The sequence below is a fragment of the Coregonus clupeaformis genome, chromosome 23 (assembly GCF_020615455.1).
Source record: "Coregonus clupeaformis isolate EN_2021a chromosome 23, ASM2061545v1, whole genome shotgun sequence".
Classification (NCBI taxonomy): Eukaryota; Metazoa; Chordata; class Actinopteri; order Salmoniformes; family Salmonidae; genus Coregonus; species Coregonus clupeaformis.
The window spans coordinates 9,500,630-9,527,223 of record NC_059214.1 but is presented as its reverse complement, the minus strand read 5'-3'; the positions used below and the strand labels follow the sequence as shown (position 1 = coordinate 9,527,223).

General features: G+C 46.3%; 5 protein-coding genes, 1 long non-coding RNA gene and 2 pseudogenes across 6 annotated transcripts; 2 read left to right on the top strand and 6 right to left on the bottom strand.

Annotated features, from left to right (window-relative positions):
• Window positions 1-1,989: 1,989 nt before the first annotated feature.
• On the bottom strand, window positions 1,990-2,453 carry LOC121536592 (histone H3-like). The gene has a single exon (XM_045206525.1). It carries the CDS (start codon window positions 2,422-2,424, stop codon window positions 2,014-2,016), a length of 411 nt encoding a protein of 136 aa, XP_045062460.1. The 5' UTR covers window positions 2,425-2,453; the 3' UTR covers window positions 1,990-2,013.
• A 480-nt stretch (window positions 2,454-2,933) lies between these two features.
• LOC121536402 (histone H2A-like) lies at window positions 2,934-3,289 on the bottom strand. Its single transcript, XM_041843664.1, has one exon. It carries the CDS (start codon window positions 3,246-3,248, stop codon window positions 2,934-2,936), a length of 315 nt encoding a protein of 104 aa, XP_041699598.1. The 5' UTR covers window positions 3,249-3,289.
• A 643-nt stretch (window positions 3,290-3,932) lies between these two features.
• LOC121536591 (histone H1-like) lies at window positions 3,933-4,679 on the bottom strand. Its single transcript, XM_041843989.2, has one exon. The coding sequence runs from the start codon at window positions 4,677-4,679 to the stop codon at window positions 4,056-4,058; it is 624 nt and encodes a 207-aa protein (XP_041699923.2). The 3' UTR covers window positions 3,933-4,055.
• A 4,082-nt stretch (window positions 4,680-8,761) lies between these two features.
• LOC121536403 (histone H2B) lies at window positions 8,762-9,136 on the bottom strand. The gene has a single exon (XM_041843665.1). The coding sequence runs from the start codon at window positions 9,134-9,136 to the stop codon at window positions 8,762-8,764; it is 375 nt and encodes a 124-aa protein (XP_041699599.1).
• Window positions 9,137-9,783: 647 nt separating this feature from the next.
• Window positions 9,784-10,074, bottom strand: LOC121536593 (histone H4-like). The gene has a single exon (XM_041843991.2). It carries the CDS (start codon window positions 10,072-10,074, stop codon window positions 9,784-9,786), a length of 291 nt encoding a protein of 96 aa, XP_041699925.2.
• A 6,623-nt stretch (window positions 10,075-16,697) lies between these two features.
• Window positions 16,698-26,384, bottom strand: LOC121536405 (annotated as a pseudogene).
• Window positions 17,542-17,813, top strand: LOC121536594 (annotated as a pseudogene).
• Window positions 21,204-23,286, top strand: LOC121536595. Its single transcript, XR_005994884.2, has 4 exons — window positions 21,204-21,402; window positions 21,507-21,639; window positions 22,098-22,199; window positions 23,132-23,286. It is a non-coding gene; the product is annotated as an uncharacterized LOC121536595 (long non-coding RNA).
• Window positions 26,385-26,594: the final 210 nt, after the last annotated feature.

The window sequence follows — 26,594 nt, the reverse complement described above, 5'->3', positions numbered from 1 at the left end:
ATAGTTCCCGCTCAGCCCAGTCAAAACTGTTCGCTGCTCTGGCACCCCAATGGTGGAACAAGCTCCCTCACGACGCCAGGACAGCAGAGTCACTCACCACCTTCCGGAGACATTTGAAACCCCACCTCTTTAAGGAATACCTGGGATAGGATAAAGTAATCCTTCTACCCCCCAAAAAAAAAATTTGTAAAGTGGTTATCCCACTGGCTATAGGGTGAACGCACCAATTGGTGAGTCGCTCTGGATAAGAGCGTCTGCTAAATGACGTAAATGTGCCCTTGAGCAAGGCACTTAACCCTAATTGCTCCTGTAAGTCGCTCTGGATAAGAGCGTCTGCTAAATGACTAAAATGTAAATGTAAAAATGTTACTATGAGAATATTTTGTTCCCCGTGACGTCTATGGGGTTGAAGCTCCATTGTATCTCTCGTAAGTAATGGTTCTGCCCACAGAGATCCTATACTAGTTAGTGTTGTAGTTCCTATTTCTACGGTTTTGCCTACCTGCAGCAATCAGGATTTACCTGCAGTGTTGATTGCAAATCCGTAATTTCTCATCTCATAATAACAGATGTTTTGCAAACCGTTGATGTTTAAATAAATGGATTCCCGGTGTCCGGATAACTTTTCTCTTAAGGGATCTGATTGAGTGAATCCAAAGTAAAAATGTGAACATTTTTCTGACTTGGTCTAAATACATAATAGTGATAATGAATCATTCAGGTAAAACAACACAATGTCTATTTGAGTTGAATCAACGTAATATAATCATTTTTTACCTCTATCATCTTTACTCTATGTATTGGACCACATCTAAACAACTTACTCAAGCTTATCTACTCATAAAAACAAGCAAAAAGATCTACTCAATAATATGACGTGTGCTTTTGTTGACTGTAATAGCTTGAGTACATTCCACAAAGTCATTTTTTACAGTGTATCTAAAGACACGTTTGTTGTGGTGATGCACTTTTTCTTTGACGTTGAACTTGCATTGAACAGACAAATCCATTTCGTTACAACCCTTTTGTAGTATGACTTAGGAATATTTGTTGATGATCCTAATGTCTATGCTTGAATAGTGATTGGTTGTTGGTGAAATATTGCTGAGAACCCATCGTTTCCTGCCCTTTTTTCACTATTGAGCAATTTTGAAAAATTTGCTTTGCTATTGGATTCATAATGGTGACCTGGGACAAGTAATTAGTGAAAACCAGAGTTCAGCAGTTGCCATTAAAGCGATCGAACCAAGTCATCCAAATAGGCTAGTATTAGCCTAAAGCAGGGTTTCCCAAACTCGGGGGACGTTTTGGGAGTTTTTGCCCTAGCACTACACAGCTGCTTCAAATAATCAACTCATCATCATCAAGCTGGAGTATTAGAATCAGCTGTGGAGTGCTAGGGCAAAACGCAACAACGCGCACCCCTTGGGGACCCCAGGACCGCGTTTGGGAAACGCTGGCCTAAAGAGCAAATACTGAAAGGGAATCACCATGATGTGCAGTACCCACATTTAACCACAAGATGGCCTCCGTGCTCCACTGTAAAGTTTTGGCCTCTGCATGAGTCTCTCAGCAGCACTGCAACATGGGACTTTCAAAGTAAGTTGGCATGCAATGTTTTTTTCTGGACTGCATGCAAGGCTATTATTACACACAACTAATAGTGTCAATTATTCATCTGAACACAATTCTTGTTACTATTCGGCCTATATTATCACTCGTTTCTTTTTCCCCCTCCTTTGTAAAGCATTTTACTGTGCTACTATAGTTCAAAGGAAGTGGATGATGCCAGATGGTTGTGTATATACACACACACACACACAAACATTGAAGCTAGACTTCAGGCAACTAAAAGGTGCAATACGTAGCTTTTAGACGTGTTAGTGAACAACATACATGGTGGCTAATGTAGAGGTGCGTGTATACATGGAACAATTGTGCCTTTTTGATGGAAATATGGAGGTGGCTCTTAAAAGAGCCTTTGGGGGATTTTCGAGTTCAGGTCATCCTCATTTATGCGCGCTCTCCGCGAATACGGCGGGCCAGCTGGATGTCCTTGGGCATGATGGTCACCCGCTTGGCGTGGATGGCGCACAGGTTGGTGTCCTCGAACAGGCCGACCAGGTAAGCCTCGCTAGCCTCCTGCAGGGCCATCACGGCGGAGCTCTGGAAGCGCAGGTCGGTCTTGAAGTCCTGGGCGATTTCTCGCACCAGTCGCTGTAAGGGCAGCTTGCGGATGAGTAGCTCAGTGGACTTCTGGTAACGACGGATCTCTCTCAGAGCCACGGTGCCGGGCCTGTAACGGTGAGGCTTCTTCACACCGCCGGTGGCCGGGGCACTCTTGCGAGCAGCCTTAGTGGCGAGCTGCTTCCTGGGGGCTTTGCCACCGGTGGATTTGCGAGCGGTTTGCTTGGTTCTGGCCATGGCGCTGCTCTGACAGTCGGGAGTATAGCCTCGAAATGCCTATGTGAAGTTTATAAAGCCGGCAGTGGCGCCTGCTGATTGGACACCATCTCCCCACCACCCCGATTGGCCCGTTGCGCAGGCCTCCTCCGTTGGCCATTGGACGGGAGGCCCGGCCTCTCCAAAATTCAAACTCCCGGTGCGCGCGCAATAGGATGCCGCCGGCCCTTTACGCGCAATAGGACGCCGCCGGCCCTTTATGCGCAATAGGACGCCGCCGGCCCTTTACGCAGAATAATAGTCGCCAAAGTCAAGAGTGACATCTTATAGGCACGTGTAATCTAATGCTAGCCTGCTATGGCAAACGAGGCCTAGTAGGTGTTGTTGTTCATGCAAGGCCTCATGTGGGCACAGAATGTCGAAATAGTTGTGTATACACCCACTCAATGTATTGCGGTCATAGAAAGGTACTTTGCGCTTTTGGAGAGCTAGGTGGTTGGCTCTTAAAAGAGCCTTTGGGGGTTGAGTAGTCAAGTTGAAGTCGCACCGCCGAGCAGTTTGTTCAGCTCCTCGTCGTTACGGACGGCCAGCTGCAGATGACGGGAGATGATACGAGTCTTCTTGTTGTCACGGGCAGCGTTGCCGGCCAACTCCAGGATCTCAGCAGTCAGGTACTCGAGCACGGCGGCCAGGTAGACTTGTGCGCCAGCGCCCACACGCTCGGCGTAGTTGCCTTTGCGCAGCAGCCTGTGCACACGGCCCACGGGGAACTGGAGGCCGGCACGGGATGAACGGGTCTTTGCCTTCGCCCTGGCCTTGCCTCCGGTTTTGCCTCTTCCGCTCATATTGGTAGCTTGAGAAAGTCACAGAAAGTCTGAATGAGCCGCTCGCCACTCCGAGAGCCGTACTTATACCTCGCCACAAGAGGCAACGATTGGCCACCGGGCCAGTGTGGCCTTATCCAATTGGAGCGAGGGACAGACAGACAGCCCTAAGCCGGTTCCCACCCACAGGCAGCGAGTGAGAGGCTACTTTGTTTCCCTCCGACTTTGTTACTTTGTGTCATTTCGCGTGAGCGCCAAAATGTCCGAAATGAAATCCTCACATTATTTCTCTCCAAATGGGAAACAAACAGCTGGTGAGGGTGCACTCTTGAGTTTGAAATCGAAGCCACTATAGTATTGTTATTGTTATTACATGACACTTGTAACTCATCACAGCAGCCTGCCTCTGAACGGGAAAAGCCCAGTGGCTCATATATAAAAATGGCTGTTGAGGGTGCACTCGTGAGTTTGAATTCGAAGCCACTATAGTATTGTTATTTTTATTACATGGCACTTGTAACACATCACAGCAGCCTGCCTCTGAACGGGAATAGCCCAGTGGCTCATATATAAAAATGGCTGGTGAGGGTGCACTCGTGAGGTCGAATTTCTAAGCCATTTTGGCCCTCTATTAAATGCCTCTCCCTTCGCACACACCCAGAGTGGGACAATGTTGTGTGTGTAAAAGTAGCCTAGTGTGCGTAATTTCTTTTTCACGACAGGTAGTACATGGAAATCAATGCGCTTTCTATGGAAAGAGGTGGGTGGCTCTTAAAAGAGCCTTTTGTGGTACAACATGTGTCGAGTAGAACACTGTTTGTAATAGGTTTACTTCTTCTTGGGGGCTGCCTTCTTGGCCTTGGCTGCCTTGGGCTTGGCGGCTTTGGGCTTGGCTGCCTTTGTAGCCTTCTTGGGACTCTTGGCTGCCTTCTTGGCCGCTGCGGCGGGCTTCTTCACCTTCTTGGGGCTCTTGGCGGCCTTTGTGGGTGTAGCGGGCTTCTTGGCCTTCTTGGGGGACTTCTTTGCGGCGACGGCTTTCTTGGCTGCTACCTTCTTGGGCTTCTTCGCCGCGGCGGGCTTCTTGGCGGCCAACTTCTTTACTTTGGGGACTGCGGCTTTCTTGGCGGGCTTCTTCGCCTCGACGGCTTTCTTGTTGATCTTGAAGGAGCCGGATGCACCGGTGCCCTTGGTCTGGACCAGGGTGCCCTTGGTGACGAGGCTCTTGACTGCGATCTTGACGCGGGAGTTGTTCTTCTCCACGTCGTAGCCGCCTGCCGCCAGCGTCTTCTTGATCGCGGCCAGGGACACGCCGCTCCTCTCCTTGGAAGCGGTCACAGCCTTGACGATGAGCTTGCCTACGCTGGGTCCCACTTTCTTGGGCTTGGCTGCTGCCTTCTTCTTGGGTGCCTTGGCCGGCGCGGCGGCGGCGGGTGCTGGTGCGACGTCTGCCATGTCTATCTGTCGTTTGGTCCGGTACACACACACACACACACACACACACACACACACGGTCTGCGAGGAGTAGTTTGCTGTAGACGCTGCTCTGCGCTATTGAAGCTCCACACCGAGCAGGGGGCTGGCCTTAAACGCGACATGAGAACCATGTAGACTCAAGCCACCCAGCTCGGCTTCTCTGGGCTGGCCAAATGCTTTTTCACTTGTGTTTTCTGGTCGCCTATATCGGGCCAAAAGTCACCGACGGAGCCGTGTTTTTGGTCCAAAAGCGAACGGCCCAGCGAGCAAACTTGTCTCCGTTCAGAATAAAGTCAAGTGGGCCGCGGAAGGGCCGTGCATTTTGTTGCGACTCGCTCAAAACCTCACCGCTGGACTGTCGGGTGGAGCGGTGCGCACTGGTTTTCCTGTGCTATTTGTCTCCTAAATGGGCTAAAAGTGCATCCGATTGCGAGCAGCACTTGTTGTGAAGTGAGCCGAGATGTCTGGCAAGGGAATCAAATGGTTTGGGGTCCCCTGATTACATTTACATTTACATTTTAGTCATTTAGCAGACGCTCTTATCCAGAGCGACTTACAGGAGCAATTAGGGTTAAGTGCCTTGCTCAAGGGCACATTTACGTCATTTAGCAGACGCTCTTATCCAGAGCGACTTACAAATTCGTGAATTCACCCTATAGCCTGTGGGATAACCACCTTACAATTCATTTTTTATTTTTTATTTTTTATTTTTAATGTTTTTATTTTTATTTTATTTTTATATATATATATATATATATATATATATATTTTTTTTGGGGGGTAGAAGGATTAATTTATCCTATCCCAGGTATTCCTTAAAGAGGTGGGGTTTCAAATGTCTCCGGAAGGTGGTGAGTGACTCCGCTGTCCTGGCGTCGTGAGGGAGCTTGTTCCACCATTGGGGTGCCAGAGCAGCGAACAGTTTTGACTGGGCTGAGCGGGAACTATGCTTCCGCAGAGGAAGGGGAGCCAGCAGGCCAGAGGTGGATGAACGCAATGCCCTCGGTTGGGTGTAGGGACTGATCAGAGCCTGAAGGTACGGAGGTGCCGTTCCCCTCACTGCTCCATAGGCAAGCACCATGGTCTTGTAACGGATGCGAGCTTCAACTGGAAGCCAGTGGAGTGTGCGGAGGAGGGGGGTGACGTGAGAGAACTTGGGAAGGTTGAACACCAGACGGGCTGCGGCATTCTGGATGAGTTGTAGGGGTTTAATGGCACAGGCAGGGAGGCCAGCCAACAGCGAGTTGCAGTAATCCAGAAGGGAGATGACAAGTGCCTGGATTAGGACCTGTGCCGCTTCCTGTGTAAGGCAGGGTCGTACTCTCCGAATGTTGTAGAGCATGAACCTGCAGGATCGGGTCACCGCCTTGATGTTAGCGGAGAACGACAGGGTGTTGTCCAGGGTCACGCCAAGGCTCTTCGCACTCTGGGAGGAGGACACAACGGAGTTGTCAACCGTGATGGCGAGATCATGGAACGGGCAGTCCTTCCCCGGGAGGAAGAGCAGCTCCGTCTTGCCAGGGTTCAGCTTGAGGTGGTGATCCGTCATCCATACTGATATGTCTGCCAGACATGCAGAGATACGATTCGCCACCTGGTTATCAGAAGGGGGAAAGGAGAAGATTAGTTGTGTATCGTCAGCGTAGCAATGATAGGAGAGGCCATGTGAGGATATGACAGAGCCAAGTGACTTGGTGTATAGGGAGAATAGGAGAGGGCCTAGAACTGAGCCCTGGGGGACACCAGTGGTGAGAGCACGTGGTGCGGAGACAGCTTCTCGCCACGCCACTTGGTAGGAGCGACCGGTCAGGTAGGACGCAATCCAGGAGTGAGCCGCGCCGGAGATGCCCAGCTCGGAGAGGGTGGAGAGGAGGATCTGATGGTTCACAGTATCAAAGGCAGCAGACAGGTCTAGAAGGACAAGAGCAGAGGAGAGAGAGTTAGCTTTAGCAGTGCGGAGAGCCTCCGTGACACAGAGAAGAGCAGTCTCAGTTGAATGACCAGTCCTGAAACCTGACTGGTTTGGATCAAGAAGGTCATTCTGAGAGAGATAGCAAGAGAGTTGGCTAAAGACGGCACGCTCAATAGTTTTGGAAAGAAAAGAAAGAAGGGATACTGGTCTGTAGTTGTTGACATCAGTGGGATCGAGTGTTGGTTTTTTGAGAAGGGGTGCAACTCTCGCTCTCTTGAAGACGGAAGGGACATAGCCAGCGGTCAAGGATGAGTTGATCAGCGAGGTGAGGTAGGGGAGAAGGTCACCGGAGATGGTCTGGAGAAGAGAGGAGGGGATGGGGTCAAGCGGGCAGGTTGTTGGGCGGCCTGCAGTCACAAGTCGCAGGATTTTATCTGATGTGGACCAGGGTGTTTTAAAGAAGTGCTCTTTTGGGGACCTTAAAACACATGCACCCGTGAGGCCTGGCTGAGACTAGTGTTGTACTTCAAGTTTCAAGTTGTATTCGTCGTATGTACAGGATCCACATGGTATGAACTGTCCTACGACATGATTACTTGCACTGTGTGTGTATTAGTACTTTTTGTGCACTGGCAGTGTGTGTGTTGTTGTTGTATTTGTAGCCTACTATTTCTACACAGTGAGATTGTGTGTTGTCTTCCCCTCCCTTCTGGTAGGTAGGTAGGTTGGCTGTCTCTACTAATATATTGTTCACCTGCTTGACTCGGCAGCGTGACTCGGCTCGGTCTTTGTGTCTGTGGGTCTTGGTGTCTGGCTGGCGCTATGGAGGCTGGCGCCCCATGGGCTATGGCGCGTTGATATAGGCCTAGATAGAGGGAGTCTCTCTCTCTCTCTCTCTCTCTCTCAGTCTCTCTCTCTATCTCTCTCTCTATCTCTCTCTCTCTGTCTCTCTGTCTCTCTCTCTCTCAGTCTCTCTCTCTCTCTATCTCTCTCTCTCTCAGTCTCTCTATCTCTCTCTTTCTCTCTCAGTCTCTCTCTGTCTCTCTCTCTCCGAGTGGGACAAGTGCTGCATATGTGGTTGGACTGGGAGAAGAATCACAGCAGGTGCATGTGGGTCAGAAGGCTGATTGCGGCCTCTTTTCTTTTCCCTGTTGTATAGGCTATCCCCAAGGTAGTCATTGGAATCCACTACTGCTCCAACGACTATCACACTCACTCACTCACTCACTTTGTTATACTGTGACTTGGCCTACAGACACATTCATATCCCCACTTTGTCACGTGGAAGCCACTGCCTTTTATCCTGTTGCCTCGTGAGTGTAGTAGGAAGGAAAATACACTACTTGACTCAAATGTACTACACTTCACATGGTCATTTTGAGTCATGTAGCAGACGCTCTTATCCAGAGCCACTTACAGTTAAGTGAGTGCGTACATTTTCATACTGGCCCCCCGTGGGAAACGAACCCGCAACCCTGGCGTTGCAAGCGCTGTGCTCTACCAACTGAGCTACAGGGGACTATATGGATGATGCGACCTTGACCGGAAATGACCCGTAGGCCAAAAGGGCTACGTTCATATAAATATATATATATATATAATTATATACATTCATTCATATTATTCACCACCTTTTTATTCTTGCCATTATCATTCTCGTTCACATCATTAGGGTATAGTCCAATGATGGAGCATCCATTCACTCCATCCGTGTCCTACCGATTCAGGAAGTCAACTCAAAATGACTATCTGCTCATTAGACGACAAAAGGCATTTCTTTCCAATCAAACCCAACAGACTGCCTTTTTGATTGATTTATTTACACCCTTTGTCAAATGGTGCCATTTTACATTGCCTTCACCTGGAATGGAGCCCGACAAACATGGGTTACTATTCAGCGCGCAAAGACACCAAAAAAGGCGCGCTAAACCCCTACGCTGGAACGGGCAGGGGAAATGATACAATGTAGCCGCTCTCCGAGCCGGCGCGCGCCGCCCATTAAACAATGATACAATGTAACCGCGGTCATACAATGTAATGCAGCCTACCTACGCATTCATTTGGTGGCGATGGAATTGCTTTTTTTACTGACAGAGTGGGTGGCTCTTAAAAGAGCCTTTGGGTTAGTAGAGCAGTCCAAATGCGCTGTTTACTTGGAGCTGGTGTACTTGGTTACGGCCTTGGTGCCCTCGGACACGGCGTGTTTGGCAAGTTCACCGGGGAGCAGCAGGCGCACTGCGGTCTGGATCTCCCTGGAGGTGATGGTAGAACGCTTGTTGTAGTGGGCCAGGCGAGAGGACTCTCCGGCGATACGCTCGAAGATGTCGTTCACAAAGGAGTTCATGATACCCATGGCCTTGGAGGAGATGCCGGTGTCGGGGTGGACCTGCTTCAGGACTTTGTACACGTAGATGGCGTAACTCTCCTTCCTGGACTTTCTGCGCTTCTTGCCGCCCTTCCCTGCGGTCTTGGTGACGGCTTTCTTGGAGCCCTTCTTGGGTGCTGACTTTGCTGGCTCGGGCATGATGATGTCTCGTTGCTTCTCAGAAACGAATGAGGGGGTGAAGGGCGCTTACCCGTCTTATGAAGAGGAAGCTAAGCAAAGTCAGCGGCCGTAGACACTCCCCTGCTTGCTCCCTCCCTCCCTCCCTCCTTCCCTCCTCTCTATAGCCTATGCTCTGTGACCGATGGGGAATTGTGTGTTTCAAAAGGGGGGCTTTAATAGGTGTCCAAATGGCACGATTGTTGTGCCAAATAATGCTGGTGATAGAATTGCCCACTTTGGCACCGTCAGACATAGGGCTCCCATTTTGGACTGTGTGTGTGTGTGCGCGCTGTCCCCCTCTTTTCGAGCCACGTCTACCGACTCGTGGTGGCTTTATGTTGTCCAAATTCCACCATTGCTTGACCCAAAATAATAACGTTCTTACACTTTGTCACTGTCAGATATAGGCCTCCCTCTGTGCGCTAAAACTGGACGGGACAATAGAATCCTCTAATTAATACTCCCTGTCCACTCGAAGTGGCTCATACTTTCTTACTAAATAGCATTACATTTAAAAAAAAATATATAACACTATATGGAATGGGCCCATTTGAAGCGGATGTGGGTGGCTCTTAAAAGAGCCTTTGGGTTTGAGTCGGGGTGTTGAGGTTCCGAAGAGAGTGGGTTTAACCGCCAAAACCGTACAGGGTGCGTCCCACATCCATGGCGGTAATGGTCTTCCTCTTGGCGTGCTCGGTGTAGGTGACTGCGTCACGGATCACATTCTCCAGGAACACCTTCAGGACACCGCGGGTCTCCTCGTAGATCAGACCGGAAATACGCTTCACGCCGCCGCGGCGAGCCAGACGGCGGATAGTGGGTTTGGTGATTCCCTGGATGTTATCGCGGAGAACTTTGCGGTGACGCTTGGCGCCTCCTTTTCCGAGTCCCTTGCCGCCTTTGCCTCTTCCGTACATGGTGTGTTCGCTAGTTGAGTTCAAGTGAATGAATGACTTCAGCGCCGGTGCGCGGTGCGCTATTATCTGCGTTTGGTCGACCTGATTGAGGCCGGCGGCACAGAAAGCGCGCCTCTGTTATATGTTCGGAGGCGTTGCAAAGGGGAGGGCGCTCGTTCTAGGGGACTAGGGAGGAGCGATTTCAAAGATGACGTGAAAGCAACTAACGTGCGTGGGAAACATACTCAAATACTGATATAGGCTATGTGGAACACAAGGCCAAACTGTGACAACTGGGAGATCAGCTAGTACACTGTGTCCCTCTCCTCATATTGTTGTTGTTGTTGTTGTTGTTGTTGTTGCACCTGATTCTATTATTTAGGTGACAGGTTGTTCAATCAGCTGTGGCTGTCCAGGCCTACAAGAAAAATGGGTCCTGTTGGGGGTAGGCTACTCTACCGCTGGAGTTGGGAAACACTGAACTAGTAGGATCAGTCTGTTTAGCTATGGAAGGACGTGTCGTATTGACTGTCATTAATAACATCGCTCTTCTTCTTTCTTCCATAGACAGCACTTGGCCTGACAGTAAGGGGGCCAAGAGGACCTGGGGTGCGGATGGGAGGGGTGGTGATCCCTCTGCAAGCTGGAGCATTTAGAAAATAGTTGCCATCATCCTTATGCCTAATGTGTGTTGCAGCCAAACAGCACACACTGTTTGTGTGACTCCCTGACATTACGCTATGATGTAAGCACATTTGGGAATGTCTTCTATTTTGTTGCATAAAGACGACCGTATGCATAAACGGTGAGGCCGAGAGTGGCGTACCTTTACACACACACCCACACACACACAATGAAGGGATTGATTTCCTACCCATACAGAGGTGATAGTGATGTGCCAATATTGTATTGTACCTTTCTTTGCAAACCAATAATAAAGCTTCTTATAATGGGGATTATTGTTATGATGTTGATAATTTGTATTCCCGCAGGATAGCCTCAGATGTGTCGTCAAAGGACGGCCACAGAAAGAGGGCCCATCTCAACTGTTCATTTCAAAAGGGACAAATTGGAGGGGGGCACTGATGCCATAAGGGCCCAAGAGCACAGACTGCCACTTTATCATTCAGGGCAGTTTAACATCTCAGATGTGACTAGCTTTCATAGGACAACTTATTGTTGCCATAATTGTCACTTACCTGTACTTACTGGCTGCCGGCCCTCGGTGGAGTATATCGAGGAACAGAGGGTGCCTTTTAGGATAAGGACTAACAAGGTTTTGACTAGGTGGGATACAGCTACGACCGGAAGTGACTTTTCCCTAGCGGGTTAGGCGAATTAGGCTAGAGTGCAGATACTTGACATGTACAGTACAACAACAAATCACAGAGGGCCTGTTACCGCACCCTATAGCCTTGAAAATAATAATATAATAACATATCGTAATAATAATCATATATAATAATCCAAAATCACCTTTGACTACAGCTCATCAAAAAGCTGAAAATAGTATTTCCACTGAAATGTCAAACTTGCTAATTGCTAACCCGTTAGCTAACATTTTGACACCACCAAAAATCACCTAACATTGATGGCTTGATCACAAGATAACACTGTTGAAGGTAATGCATTATTTAAATGCTGTTGAATATGCCGAGAATACGGCGTCCCACGCTACGTTTCCTCGTCCTCTTTTTTGTGTCATACTACCTTTAGCTAGTAGGTAGCTAGCTAACATAAGGGCGCTTGTGCTAGCTAGGTTACTTTCTAAGCTAAGCTAACGTTAGCTAATTTAGGTTTGTCTGCCCATGTGTATTAGCGCGAACTCGCTAGTAGCGTATCAACCGTGTGTCAGCCCTTGATTGCTAACGTACGTTAGCTAAAAGCTAGCTGCTGTAATGGCTATGGAAATAATCAATTTTGTCACAATTCGTAGCCACTTGTTGTAGTTGTATAGGGTCTTGATAAAATGGGTTAATGGTTATGTTTAGTCGTCTAGATTCTTCTTTTAACAGATGTGGCCGCTCAGAGAATAGAATTAGTAACATGCAAAGAAGGACCACACAAGGGTGATTTCAGGAAATATGACCAAGACATTTGCACGCCAAAAGACAGGAAGTGATCAACCAGTGTCCCAGTGTTGAAGACATGAAAGACAGATAGCCTGCTCTGTTTAGAAGCCTCTCAGGTGAGTCGGCAGGCAAAAAAAGAAAATGCCAAATGATGTCTTCACTATGACAAACCTCTTTGTTATGAGCCTTGCTTGATGATATTTCAATATTTGTCTTTCAGATCAATGAACAATTCCACAGGCTCACCGCAAAGCATCTTGAGGCAAGGTTTATGCAGGACACCCCTAAGCTGCTGTCCTTATTCCATTCCAAGGGAGGAGTACTTTCAGACAGATTGCGGGTCATGCTGGATGGTAAAGTATCCTCAGGAAAAATGCACTGTTTTGTATTTAGCTGGCTGATGTTCGGTGCTGCAATTTAAGCCACGGGCCCCGCTGTGCTATTGTACACCTTTTGCTAATATAGGATAATTGGGTCGGGGATTTCATAGATTTCACATGCACAGATTGAATCCAATGAGATCAGTGATTTTATTCTATATCAGGGTCATGATGTGAGTTCAGTGAGGAATTATTGTTCAGCTTTACTGGAGGTGGCCTCATTAAAGACTACCGTGTGGGGGCAATAAAGCATTTTCATCCATGAATATTCGATCACGTGTGTGTGTGTGTGTGTGTGTGTGTGAGAGAGAGGGAGAGAATGTTCACTGCAATCTGATAACAAATAAGGGCATGTCGTAATCCAGGTGGAATAAAATGTGTTCCCCACATTGACAGAATGTCTGTATTTGTGTGTTATTTATTTTACAGGAAGCTGAGGGGGGTCATTTCCTGCAAGACCTTGCGCAACATGTAAAGCAAATCTATGCGATCAACAAGGAGGGTGCCGTGGCGAGTGATGGTCCAGAGGAGGTAGGCGTCATCCTTAGGTGATCACCGGTCTGAGTTTTGCAAAGGCTTCTGCCATTCTTCTTGGCATGACATACAGTGAGGGGAAAAAAGTATTTGATCCCCTGCTGATTCTGTACGTTTGCCCACTGACAAAGAAATGATCAGTCTATAATTTGAATGGTAGGTTTATTTGAACAGTGAAATACAGAATAACAGCAAAAACTTCCAGAAAAAAACGCATGTCCAAAATGTTATAAATTGATTAGCATTTTAATGAGGGAAATAAGTATTTGACCCCCTCTCAATCAGAAAGATGTCTGGCTCCCAGGTGTCTTTTATACAGGTAACGAGCTGAGATTAGGAGCACACTCATAAAGGGAATGCTCCTAATCTCAGCGTGTTACCTGTATAAAAGACACTGGTCCACAGAAGCAATCAATCAATCAGATTCCATACTCTCCGCCGTGGCCAAGACCAAAGACCTCTCCAAGGATGTCAGGGACAAGATACTTATTTCCCTCATTAAAATGCAAATGAATTTATAACATTTTGGACATGCGTTTTTCTGGATTGTTTTGTTGTTATTCTGTCTCTCACTGTTCAAATAAACCTACCATTACAATTATAGACTGATCATGTCTTTGTCAGTGGGCAAACGTACAAAATAAGCAGGGGATCAAATACTTTTTCCCCTCACTGTATGCTCTGAATCTCAGCCACCCCTAAAAGCCGGAGTACACGTTCAAGGCATTCCAGAAAGTGTTTGTGGAGCTGGACTGCTCAAAGCTCACAGTCAAGATGACAGGCCTCAAGAACAAATGACTGTCTTAAGCAGAATGCCAGGCCAGAGGACAATTGTCATAGACTGAATGTCAGGGTTACTTTGTAACACCTTCGTAGTTAAACGCTGAGGTGCCTTTTGGAACTCTTCTCTCCCTTCATTTTTTCTGGTAGCAGGTCAGGAACGGTGTCCTCTACCACAGGCCCGCTTGTTGTTGGTGAAGCCGCCTGGGGCACAGAATCTGTGCTGGGACCAACCTCTGCCTACCGGGGATGGTCACCGAGAGGCGGGGCTCGAGCACATTGCGGTCTGGGACCCCGTCCCCGATGGGCGGTCATCTAGGCTAAAGAGGTTAGAGGGTAAGGAAGACACGTTTATTCTGCAAGGTGTGTTTTAAAGGGTCACTGCCACGGTATTTTCCATTGTGTTTTTGTATACAAGAGATACCAAATAGGTGTTTTTAATGAAGGATGTCATTGTAAAATGTAATGTCCATTTTGTTCTCATACAGTTGCGGTTTGAAATGTCCATTTTTGAATCCGTTGTACGTACCATTTTGAGGTTTCATCAAGGTACACACCTTTTACCACTGGTATTTTGACAATTCTACCATCAATCAATCAATCAATGAAGTGGATCTATAAAGCCCTTTTTACATCAACAGATGTCACAAAGTGCTATGCAGAAACCCAGCCTAAAACCCCAAACGGCAAGCGATGCAGATGTAGAAACGCGGTGGCTAGGAAAAACTCCCTAGAAAGGCACAAACCTAGAGAACAACCAGGCTCTGAGGGGTGCCCAGTGCCCTTCTGCCTGTGCCGGGTGGAGATTACAACAGTACGTGGCCATTAAGGGCACATTTCTCTCCAAGATGTTCAAACGTTCATAGATGACCAGCAGGGTCAAATAATAAGCACAGTGGTTGTAGAGGTTGCAACAGGTCAGTCGGTACAGTCGGTACATCAGGAGTAAATGTCACTTGGCTTTTCATAGGCGGCCATTTAGAGGTTGAAATAGCAGCAGGTGTGGTACTGTTGAAAAAAGGCGCACCTACAACATTAATGGGTTAAAGGAAAAATGACCAAAGTAATATAGGTGGCATCCATCAGCAGTGCTCGTGAACAGAGAAATGTTATAGGAACAAACGAGTAAAAGTGTTTAGATTATTGGGGTTGTTCAATGTTTTGGCATTGTAGTTTGAAAAATATCCCACAGTGCAAACACGAGCTATTTGAGCCTCCATTTCCGTAGGTATCCATGGTTACTATGAGAATATTTTGTTCCCCGTGACGTCTATGGGGTTGAAGCGCCATTGTATCTCTCGTATGTAATGGTTCTGCCCACAGAGATCCTTTACTAGTTAGTGTTGTAGTTCCTATTTCTACGGTTTTGCCTAACTGCAGCAATCAGGATTTACCTGCAGTGTTGATTGCAAATCCGTAATTTCTCATCTCATAATAACAGATGTTTTGCAAACCGTTGATGTTTAAATAAATGGATTCCCGGTGTCCGGATACCTTTTCTCTTAAGGGATCTGATTGAGTGAATCCAAAGTAAAAATGTGAAAAATTTTCTGACTTGGTCTAAATACATAATAGGATGAATCATTCAGGTAAAATAACACAATGTCTATTTGAGTTGAATCAACGTAATATAATCCTTTTTTACCTCTATCATCTTTACTCTATGTATTGGACCACATCTAAACAACTTACTCAAGCTTATCCACTCATAAAAACAAGCAAAAAGATCTACTCAATAATATGACGTGTGCTTTTGTTGACTGTAATAGCTTGAGTACATTCCACAAAGTCATTTTTTATAGTGTATCTAAAGACACGTTTGTTGTGGTGATGATCTTTTTCTTTGACGTTGAACTTGCATTGAACGGACAAATCCATTTCGTTACAACCCTTTTGTAGTATGATTTAGGAATATTTGTTGATGATCCTAATGTCTATGCTTGAATAGTGATTGGTTGTTGGTGAAATATTGCTGAGAACCCATCGTTTCCTGCCCTTTTTTCACTATTGAGCAATTTTGAAAAATTTGCTTTGCTATTGGATTCATAATGGTGACCTGGGACAAGTAATTAGTGAAAACCAGAGTTCAGCAGTTGCCATTAAAGCGATCGAACCAAGTCATCCTAATAGGCTAGTATTAGCCTAAAGCAGGGTTTCCCAAACTCGGGGCACGTTTTGGGAGTTTTTGCCCTAGCACTACACAGCTGCTTCAAATAATCAACTCATCATCATCAAGCTGGAGTATTAGAATCAGCTGTGGAGTGCTAGGGCAAAACGCAACAACGCGCACCCCTTGGGGACCCCAGGACCACGTTTGGGAAACGCTGGCCTAAAGAGCAAATACTGAAAGGGAATCACCATGATGTGCAGTACCCACATTTAACCACAAGATGGCCTCCGTGCTCCACTGTAAAGTTTTGGCCTCTGCATGAGTCTCTCAGCAGCACTGCAACATGGGACTTTCAAAGTAAGTTGGCATGCAATGTTTTTTTCTGGACTGCATGCAAGGCTATTATTACACACAACTAATAGTGTCAGTTATTCATCTGAACACAATTCTTGTTACTATTCGGCCTATATTATCACTCGTTTCTTTTCCCCCCTCCTTTGTAAAGCATTTTACTGTGCTACTATAGTTCAAAGGAAGTGGATGATGCCAGAGTATATACACACACACACACACACACAAACATTGAAGCTAGACTTCAGGCAACTAAAAGGTGCAATACGTAGCTTTTAGACGTGTTAGTGAACAACATACATGGTGGCTAATGTAGAGGTGCGTGTATACATGGAACAATTGTGCCTTTTTGATGGAAATATGGAGGTGGCTCTTAAAAGAGCCTTTGGGGGATTTTCGAGTTCAGGTCATCCTAATTTATGCGCGCTCTCCTCGAATACAGCGGGCCAGCTGGATGTCCTTGGGCATGATGGTCACCCGCTTGGCGTGGATGGCGCACAGGTTGGTGTCCTCGAACAGGCCGACCAGGTAAGCCTCGCTAGCCTCCCTGCAGGGCCATCACGGCGGAGCTCTGGAAGCGCAGGTCGGTCTTGAAGTCCTGGGCGATTTCTCTCACCAGGCGCTGTAAGGGCAGCTTGCGGATGAACAGTTCAGTGGACTTCTGGTAACGACGGATCTCTCTCAGAGCCACGGTGCCGGGCCTGTAACGGTGAGGCTTCTTCACACCGCCGGTGGCGGGCGCTCTTGCGAGCAGCCTTAGTGGCGAGCTGCTTCCTGGGGGCTTTGCCACCGGTGGATTTGCGAGCGGTTTGCTTGGTTCTGGCCATGGCGCGTCTCTGCATTTCGAGGCTATACTCCCGACTGTCAGTGTGCTTTTGCCAGCGCGCAGTGTGTAGTTGTGTGCAGGCAGTGTACTATTGGCCTCGTTTGCGATAACAGGCTAGCATTAAAATATAACACAAGATTTCACTCTTGACTTTGACGACTATTATTGCGCGCAAAGGGCCAGCAGTGTGCTATTGTACTCACGCGCTTAGTGTACTATTGTTTTTGGCGCGCAGTGTATTGTGATGGGCGCGCGGTCCTAAAAAAAAAGAAGCAAAGCATCCTTTCCAGTAACCGACAGAGGAGTCCTCCGCAACGGGCCAATCGGGGTAGTGGGGAGATGGTGTCCAATCAGCAGATGCCACTGCCGGCTTTATACATTTCACATGGGCATTTCGAGGCTATACTCCAACTGTCTAAGAAGGAAGCAAGCGCCATGGCCAGAACCAAGCAAACCGCTCGCAAATCCACCCGTGGCAAAGCCTACAGGAAGCAGCTAGCCGCCAAGTCTGCGCGCAGGAGCGCCTCCCGTTACGAGCCCTGCCAGCGCCTGGGGAGAAAAATCGCCCAGTTCTTCAAGATCGACCTGCGCTTCTAGAGCTCCGCCGTGATAGCCCTGCAGGAGGCAGCGAGGCTTACCTGGTCGGTCTGTTCGAGGACACCAAACTGTGTGCCATCCACGCAAAGAGGGTGTCCATCGTGCCCTAGGACATCCTGATGGCCCACTGTATTCGCGGAGAGCGCGTAAATGATGACCTGATCTCCAAAATCCCACCTCCATATTTCCATCAAAAAGGCACAATTGCTCCATTTATACGCGCACCTCTACATTTCTCACCATGTATGTTGTTAACTAACCCGTCTTAAAGCTACGTATTGCACGTTTTACTTGCCTGAGGCGTTGAAATAAAACGCATAAATCCAAAGGGATTATCTACAATAGTCAAAGACGCGCGGCAGGCCGAAATACTCCAACCAAATAATTGGCCAAATCAGGAAGGACAAAGGAAGACTCGGTGCATGCGTTGCTTTATTCAGCACAGTTGAATGGACAGCGCTTCTGCTTCATCTCCACTCACGAGACGGGTAATAGAGGAGCTCCGTGGTGCTGAAATGTACAAAGTTGTCCACTATCGGTATATCTATTTATTATGGCCATCGAAATGTTAGCTATTCAAATCAGATCCAACAATTATATCAAGGGATTAGAAATCCAAGGTTTAAAAACAAACGTGTCATTGTACTCAGAGGATCTAGATACATTTTCTAACCTCTCTGGAATACAACCACATTATGATAAATGTACTATATAAGGTATTGACCCTCCTGTAGCTCAGTTGGTAGAGCATGGCGCTTGCAACGCAAGGGTTGTGGGTTCGATTCCCACGGGGGCCAGAATGAAAAATGTATGCACTCTGCTAAATGACTAAACTGTAAATTGGATCACTGACAATACAACTTGTAGTTTACCAATTAAATGGTCTGATGGTGATGTGGATACATACCCCAAAATAAATAAAATGATCTCACTCTATTAAATGTTAATAGAAAGTTAGCAAAAAATTATGAGATCTTGCTACCAAGGAAAGGTAAAAATACCTGTCTATTTGTGGAAAAAAACTAATAGAAAAAAATATATATTTATTGATATTGTATAGCCTTACTTGTTGATATCTCAGACGACCAGAACCTTAATAATAATCACCATACTTACTTCACATAGCACGGACATATAGTAGACTACTGACACTCACTCCTATGGAATGGGTATGGGGAATGGACACGCCAGGACCCAGACCCTACTGTCGTCGATCACACATATTAATGTCGCGTTCAGGGTGCTATCAGAGTTATCGGAAATACCTAGTTCCGACTGGGAAGTTTCACTTGAATGACCCTCCAAGTTCGAATTACAAGTGAGAAATTGTGAAAATGTTGTTGCCAATCTTATTGGTTTAAGAATTGTTCCGACTTCAAAACCACTTTAACACAATCATGTCGGAGTTACAACTTCCCATTTTCCACGAGAATGTGAAGTTGGCATAATACAGCATTCAAGGAGAACTTTGCGGTGACGCTTGGCGCCTCCTTTTCCGAGTCCCTTGCCGCCTTTGCCTCTTCCGTACATGGTGTGTTCGCTAGTTGAGTTCAAGTGAATGAATGACTTCAGCGCCGGTGCGCGGTGCGCTATTATCTGCGTTTGGTCGACCTGATTGAGGCCGGCGGCACAGAAAGCGCGCCTCTGTTATATGTTCGGAGGCGTTGCAAAGGGGAGGGCGCTCGTTCTAGGGGACTAGGGAGGAGCGATTTCAAAGATGACGTGAAAGCAACTAACGTGCGTGGGAAACATACTCAAATACTGATATAGGCTATGTGGAACACAAGGCCAAACTGTGACAACTGGGAGATCAGCTAGTACACTGTGTCCCTCTCCTCATATTGTTGTTGTTGTTGTTGTTGTTGTTGTTGTTGCACCTGATTCTATTATTTAGGTGACAGGTTGTTCAATCAGCTGTGGCTGTCCAGGCCTACAAGAAAAATGGGTCCTGTTGGGGGTAGGCTACTCTACCGCTGGAGTTGGGAAACACTGAACTAGTAGGATCAGTCTGTTTAGCTATGGAAGGACGTGTCGTATTGACTGTCATTAATAACATCGCTCTTCTTCTTTCTTCCATAGACAGCACTTGGCCTGACAGTAAGGGGGCCAAGAGGACCTGGGGTGCGGATGGGAGGGGTGGTGATCCCTCTGCAAGCTGGAGCATTTAGAAAATAGTTGCCATCATCCTTATGCCTAATGTGTGTTGCAGCCAAACAGCACACACTGTTTGTGTGACTCCCTGACATTACGCTATGATGTAAGCACATTTGGGAATGTCTTCTATTTTGTTGCATAAAGACGACCGTATGCATAAACGGTGAGGCCGAGAGTGGCGTACCTTTACACACACACCCACACACACACAATGAAGGGATTGATTTCCTACCCATACAGAGGTGATAGTGATGTGCCAATATTGTATTGTACCTTTCTTTGCAAACCAATAATAAAGCTTCTTATAATGGGGATTATTGTTATGATGTTGATAATTTGTATTCCCGCAGGATAGCCTCAGATGTGTCGTCAAAGGACGGCCACAGAAAGAGGGCCCATCTCAACTGTTCATTTCAAAAGGGACAAATTGGAGGGGGGCACTGATGCCATAAGGGCCCAAGAGCACAGACTGCCACTTTATCATTCAGGGCAGTTTAACATCTCAGATGTGACTAGCTTTCATAGGACAACTTATTGTTGCCATAATTGTCACTTACCTGTACTTACTGGCTGCCGGCCCTCGGTGGAGTATATCGAGGAACAGAGGGTGCCTTTTAGGATAAGGACTAACAAGGTTTTGACTAGGTGGGATACAGCTACGACCGGAAGTGACTTTTCCCTAGCGGGTTAGGCGAATTAGGCTAGAGTGCAGATACTTGACATGTACAGTACAACAACAAATCACAGAGGGCCTGTTACCGCACCCTATAGCCTTGAAAATAATAATATAATAACATATCGTAATAATAATCATATATAATAATCCAAAATCACCTTTGACTACAGCTCATCAAAAAGCTGAAAATAGTATTTCCACTGAAATGTCAAACTTGCTAATTGCTAACCCGTTAGCTAACATTTTGACACCACCAAAAATCACCTAACATTGATGGCTTGATCACAAGATAACACTGTTGAAGGTAATGCATTATTTAAATGCTGTTGAATATGCCGAGAATACGGCGTCCCACGCTACGTTTCCTCGTCCTCTTTTTTGTGTCATACTACCTTTAGCTAGTAGGTAGCTAGCTAACATAAGGGCGCTTGTGCTAGCTAGGTTACTTTCTAAGCTAAGCTAACGTTAGCTAATTTAGGTTTGTCTGCCCATGTGTATTAGCGCGAACTCGCTAGTAGCGTATCAACCGTGTGTCAGCCCTTGATTGCTAACGACGTTAGCTAAAAGCTAGCTGCTGTAATGGCTATGGAAATAATCAATTTTGTCACAATTCGTAGCCACTTGTTGTAGTTGTATAGGGTCTTGATAAAATGGGTTAATGGTTATGTTTAGTCGTCTAGATTCTTCTTTTAACAGATGTGGCCGCTCAGAGAATAGAATTAGTAACATGCAAAGAAGGACCACACAAGGGTGATTTCAGGAAATATGACCAAGACATTTGCACGCCAAAAGACAGGAAGTGATCAACCAGTGTCCCAGTGTTGAAGACATGAAAGACAGATAGCCTGCTCTGTTTAGAAGCCTCTCAGGTGAGTCGGCAGGCAAAAAAAGAAAATGCCAAATGATGTCTTCACTATGACAAACCTCTTTGTTATGAGCCTTGCTTGATGATATTTCAATATTTGTCTTTCAGATCAATGAACAATTCCACAGGCTCACCGCAAAGCATCTTGAGGCAAGGTTTATGCAGGACACCCCTAAGCTGCTGTCCTTATTCCATTCCAAGGGAGGAGTACTTTCAGACAGATTGCGGGTCATGCTGGATGGTAAAGTATCCTCAGGAAAAATGCACTGTTTTGTATTTAGCTGGCTGATGTTCGGTGCTGCAATTTAAGCCACGGGCCCCGCTGTGCTATTGTACACCTTTTGCTAATATAGGATAATTGGGTCGGGGATTTCATAGATTTCACATGCACAGATTGAATCCAATGAGATCAGTGATTTTATTCTATATCAGGGTCATGATGTGAGTTCAGTGAGGAATTATTGTTCAGCTTTACTGGAGGTGGCCTCATTAAAGACTACCGTGTGGGGGCAATAAAGCATTTTCATCCATGAATATTCGATCACGTGTGTGTGTGTGTGTGTGTGTGTGTGTGAGAGAGAGGGAGAGAATGTTCACTGCAATCTGATAACAAATAAGGGCATGTCGTAATCCAGGTGGAATAAAATGTGTTCCCCACATTGACAGAATGTCTGTATTTGTGTGTTATTTATTTTACAGGAAGCTGAGGGGGGTCATTTCCTGCAAGACCTTGCGCAACATGTAAAGCAAATCTATGCGATCAACAAGGAGGGTGCCGTGGCGAGTGATGGTCCAGAGGAGGTAGGCGTCATCCTTAGGTGATCACCGGTCTGAGTTTTGCAAAGGCTTCTGCCATTCTTCTTGGCATGACATACAGTGAGGGGAAAAAAGTATTTGATCCCCTGCTGATTCTGTACGTTTGCCCACTGACAAAGAAATGATCAGTCTATAATTTGAATGGTAGGTTTATTTGAACAGTGAAATACAGAATAACAGCAAAAACTTCCAGAAAAAAAGCATGTCCAAAATGTTATAAATTGATTAGCATTTTAATGAGGGAAATAAGTATTTGACCCCCTCTCAATCAGAAAGATGTCTGGCTCCCAGGTGTCTTTTATACAGGTAACGAGCTGAGATTAGGAGCACACTCATAAAGGGAATGCTCCTAATCTCAGCGTGTTACCTGTATAAAAGACACTGGTCCACAGAAGCAATCAATCAATCAGATTCCATACTCTCCGCCGTGGCCAAGACCAAAGACCTCTCCAAGGATGTCAGGGACAAGATACTTATTTCCCTCATTAAAATGCAAATTAATTTATAACATTTTGGACATGCGTTTTTCTGGATTGTTTTGTTGTTATTCTGTCTCTCACTGTTCAAATAAACCTACCATTACAATTATAGACTGATCATGTCTTTGTCAGTGGGCAAACGTACAAAATAAGCAGGGGATCAAATACTTTTTCCCCTCACTGTATGCTCTGAATCTCAGCCACCCCTAAAAGCCGGAGTACACGTTCAAGGCATTCCAGAAAGTGTTTGTGGAGCTGGACTGCTCAAAGCTCACAGTCAAGATGACAGGCCTCAAGAACAAATGACTGTCTTAAGCAGAATGCCAGGCCAGAGGACAATTGTCATAGACTGAATGTCAGGGTTACTTTGTAACACCTTCGTAGTTAAACGCTGAGGTGCCTTTTGGAACTCTTCTCTCCCTTCATTTTTTCTGGTAGCAGGTCAGGAACGGTGTCCTCTACCACAGGCCCGCTTGTTGTTGGTGAAGCCGCCTGGGGCACAGAATCTGTGCTGGGACCAACCTCTGCCTACCGGGGGATGGTCACCGAGAGGCGGGGCTCGAGCACATTGCGGTCTGGGACCCCGTCCCCGATGGGCGGTCATCTAGGCTAAAGAGGTTAGAGGGTAAGGAAGACACGTTTATTCTGCAAGGTGTGTTTTAAAGGGTCACTGCCACGGTATTTTCCATTGTGTTTTTGTATACAAGAGATACCAAATAGGTGTTTTTAATGAAGGATGTCATTGTAAAATGTAATGTCCATTTTGTTCCCATACAGTTGCGGTTTGAAATGTCCATTTTTGAATCCGTTGTACGTACCATTTTGAGGTTTCATCAAGGTACACACCTTTTACCACTGGTATTTTGACAATTCTACCATCAATCAATCAATCAATGAAGTGGATCTATAAAGCCCTTTTTACATCAACAGATGTCACAAAGTGCTATGCAGAAACCCAGCCTAAAACCCCAAACGGCAAGCGATGCAGATGTAGAAACGCGGTGGCTAGGAAAAACTCCCTAGAAAGGCACAAACCTAGAGAACAACCAGGCTCTGAGGGGTGCCCAGTGCCCTTCTGCCTGTGCCGGGTGGAGATTACAACAGTACGTGGCCATTAAGGGCACATTTCTCTCCAAGATGTTCAAACGTTCATAGATGACCAGCAGGGTCAAATAATAAGCACAGTGGTTGTAGAGGTTGCAACAGGTCAGTCGGTACAGTCGGTACATCAGGAGTAAATGTCACTTGGCTTTTCATAGGCGGCCATTTAGAGGTTGAAATAGCAGCAGGTGTGGTACTGTTGAAAAAAGGCGCACCTACAACATTAATGGGTTAAAGGAAAAATGACCAAAGTAATATAGGTGGCATCCATCAGCAGTGCTCGTGAACAGAGAAATGTTATAGGAACAAACGAGTAAAAGTGTTTAGATTATTGGGGTTGTTCAATGTTTTGGCATTGTAGTTTGAAAAATATCCCACAGTGCAAACACGAGCTATTTGAGCCTCCATTTCCGTAGGTATCCATGGTTACTATGAGAATATTTTGTTCCCCGTGACGTCTATGGGGTTGAAGCGCCATTGTATCTCTCGTATGTAATGGTTCTGCCCACAGAGATCCTATACTAGTTAGTGTTGTAGTTCCTATTTCTACGGTTTTGCCTACCTGCAGCAATCAGGATTTACCTGCAATGTTGATTGCAAATCCGTAATTTCTCATCTCATAATAACAGATGTTTTGCAAACCGTTGATGTTTAAATAAATGGATTCCCGGTGTCCGGATACCTTTTCTCTTAAGGGATCTGATTGAGTGAATCCAAAGTAAAAATGTGAAAATTTTTCTGACTTGGTCTAAATACATAATAGGATGAATCATTCAGGTAAAATAACACAATGTCTATTTGAGTTGAATCAACGTAATATAATCCTTTTTTACCTCTATCATCTTTACTCTATGTATTGGACCACATCTAAACAACTTACTCAAGCTTATCTACTCATAAAAACAAGCAAAAAGATCTACTCAATAATATGACGTGTGCTTTTGTTGACTGTAATAGCTTGAGTACATTCCACAAAGTCATTTTTTATAGTGTATCTAAAGACACGTTTGTTGTGGTGATGATCTTTTTCTTTGACGTTGAACTTGCATTGAACGGACAAATCCATTTCGTTACAACCCTTTTGTAGTATGATTTAGGAATATTTGTTGATGATCCTAATGTCTATGCTTGAATAGTGATTGGTTGTTGGTGAAATATTGCTGAGAACCCATCGTTTCCTGCCCTTTTTTCACTATTGAGCAATTTTGAAAAATTTGCTTTGCTATTGGATTCATAATGGTGACCTGGGACAAGTAATTAGTGAAAACCAGAGTTCAGCAGTTGCCATTAAAGCGATCGAACCAAGTCATCCTAATAGGCTAGTATTAGCCTAAAGCAGGGTTTCCCAAACTCGGGGCACGTTTTGGGAGTTTTGCCCTAGCACTACACAGCTGCTTCAAATAATCAACTCATCATCATCAAGCTGGAGTATTAGAATCAGCTGTGGAGTGCTAGGGCAAAACGCAACAACGCGCACCCCTTGGGGACCCCAGGACCACGTTTGGGAAACGCTGGCCTAAAGAGCAAATGCTGAAAGGGAATCACCATGATGTGCAGTACCCACATTTAACCACAAGATGGCCTCCGTGCTCCACTGTAAAGTTTTGGCCTCTGCATGAGTCTCTCAGCAGCACTGCAACATGGGACTTTCAAAGTAAGTTGGCATGCAATGTTTTTTCTGGACTGCATGCAAGGCTATTATTACACACAACTAATAGTGTCAGTTATTCATCTGAACACAATTCTTGTTACTATTCGGCCTATATTATCACTCGTTTCTTTTCCCCCTCCTTTGTAAAGCATTTTACTGTGCTACTATAGTTCAAAGGAAGTGGATGATGCCAGAGTATATACACACACACACACACACACAAACATTGAAGCTAGACTTCAGGCAACTAAAAGGTGCAATACGTAGCTTTTAGACGTGTTAGTGAACAACATACATGGTGGCTAATGTAGAGGTGCGTGTATACATGGAACAATTGTGCCTTTTTGATGGAAATATGGAGGTGGCTCTTAAAAGAGCCTTTGGGGGATTTTCGAGTTCAGGTCATCCTAATTTATGCGCGCTCTCCTCGAATACAGCGGGCCAGCTGGATGTCCTTGGGCATGATGGTCACCCGCTTGGCGTGGATGGCGCACAGGTTGGTGTCCTCGAACAGGCCGACCAGGTAAGCCTCGCTAGCCTCCTGCAGGGCCATCACGGCGGAGCTCTGGAAGCGCAGGTCGGTCTTGAAGTCCTGGGCGATTTCTCTCACCAGGCGCTGTAAGGGCAGCTTGCGGATGAACAGTTCAGTGGACTTCTGGTAACGACGGATCTCTCTCAGAGCCACGGTGCCGGGCCTGTAACGGTGAGGCTTCTTCACACCGCCGGTGGCCGGGGCGCTCTTGCGAGCAGCCTTAGTGGCGAGCTGCTTCCTGGGGGCTTTGCCACCGGTGGATTTGCGAGCGGTTTGCTTGGTTCTGGCCATGGCGCGTCTCTGCATTTCGAGGCTATACTCCCGACTGTCAGTGTGCTTTTGCCAGCGCGCAGTGTGTAGTTGTGTGCAGGCAGTGTACTATTGGCCTCGTTTGCGATAACAGGCTAGCATTAAAATATAACACAAGATTTCACTCTTGACTTTGACGACTATTATTGCGCGCAAAGGGCCAGCAGTGTGCTATTGTACTCACGCGCTTAGTGTACTATTGTTTTTGGCGCGCAGTGTATTGTGATGGGCGCGCGGTCCTAAAAAAAAAGAAGCAAAGCATCCTTTCCAGTAACCGACAGAGGAGTCCTCCGCAACGGGCCAATCGG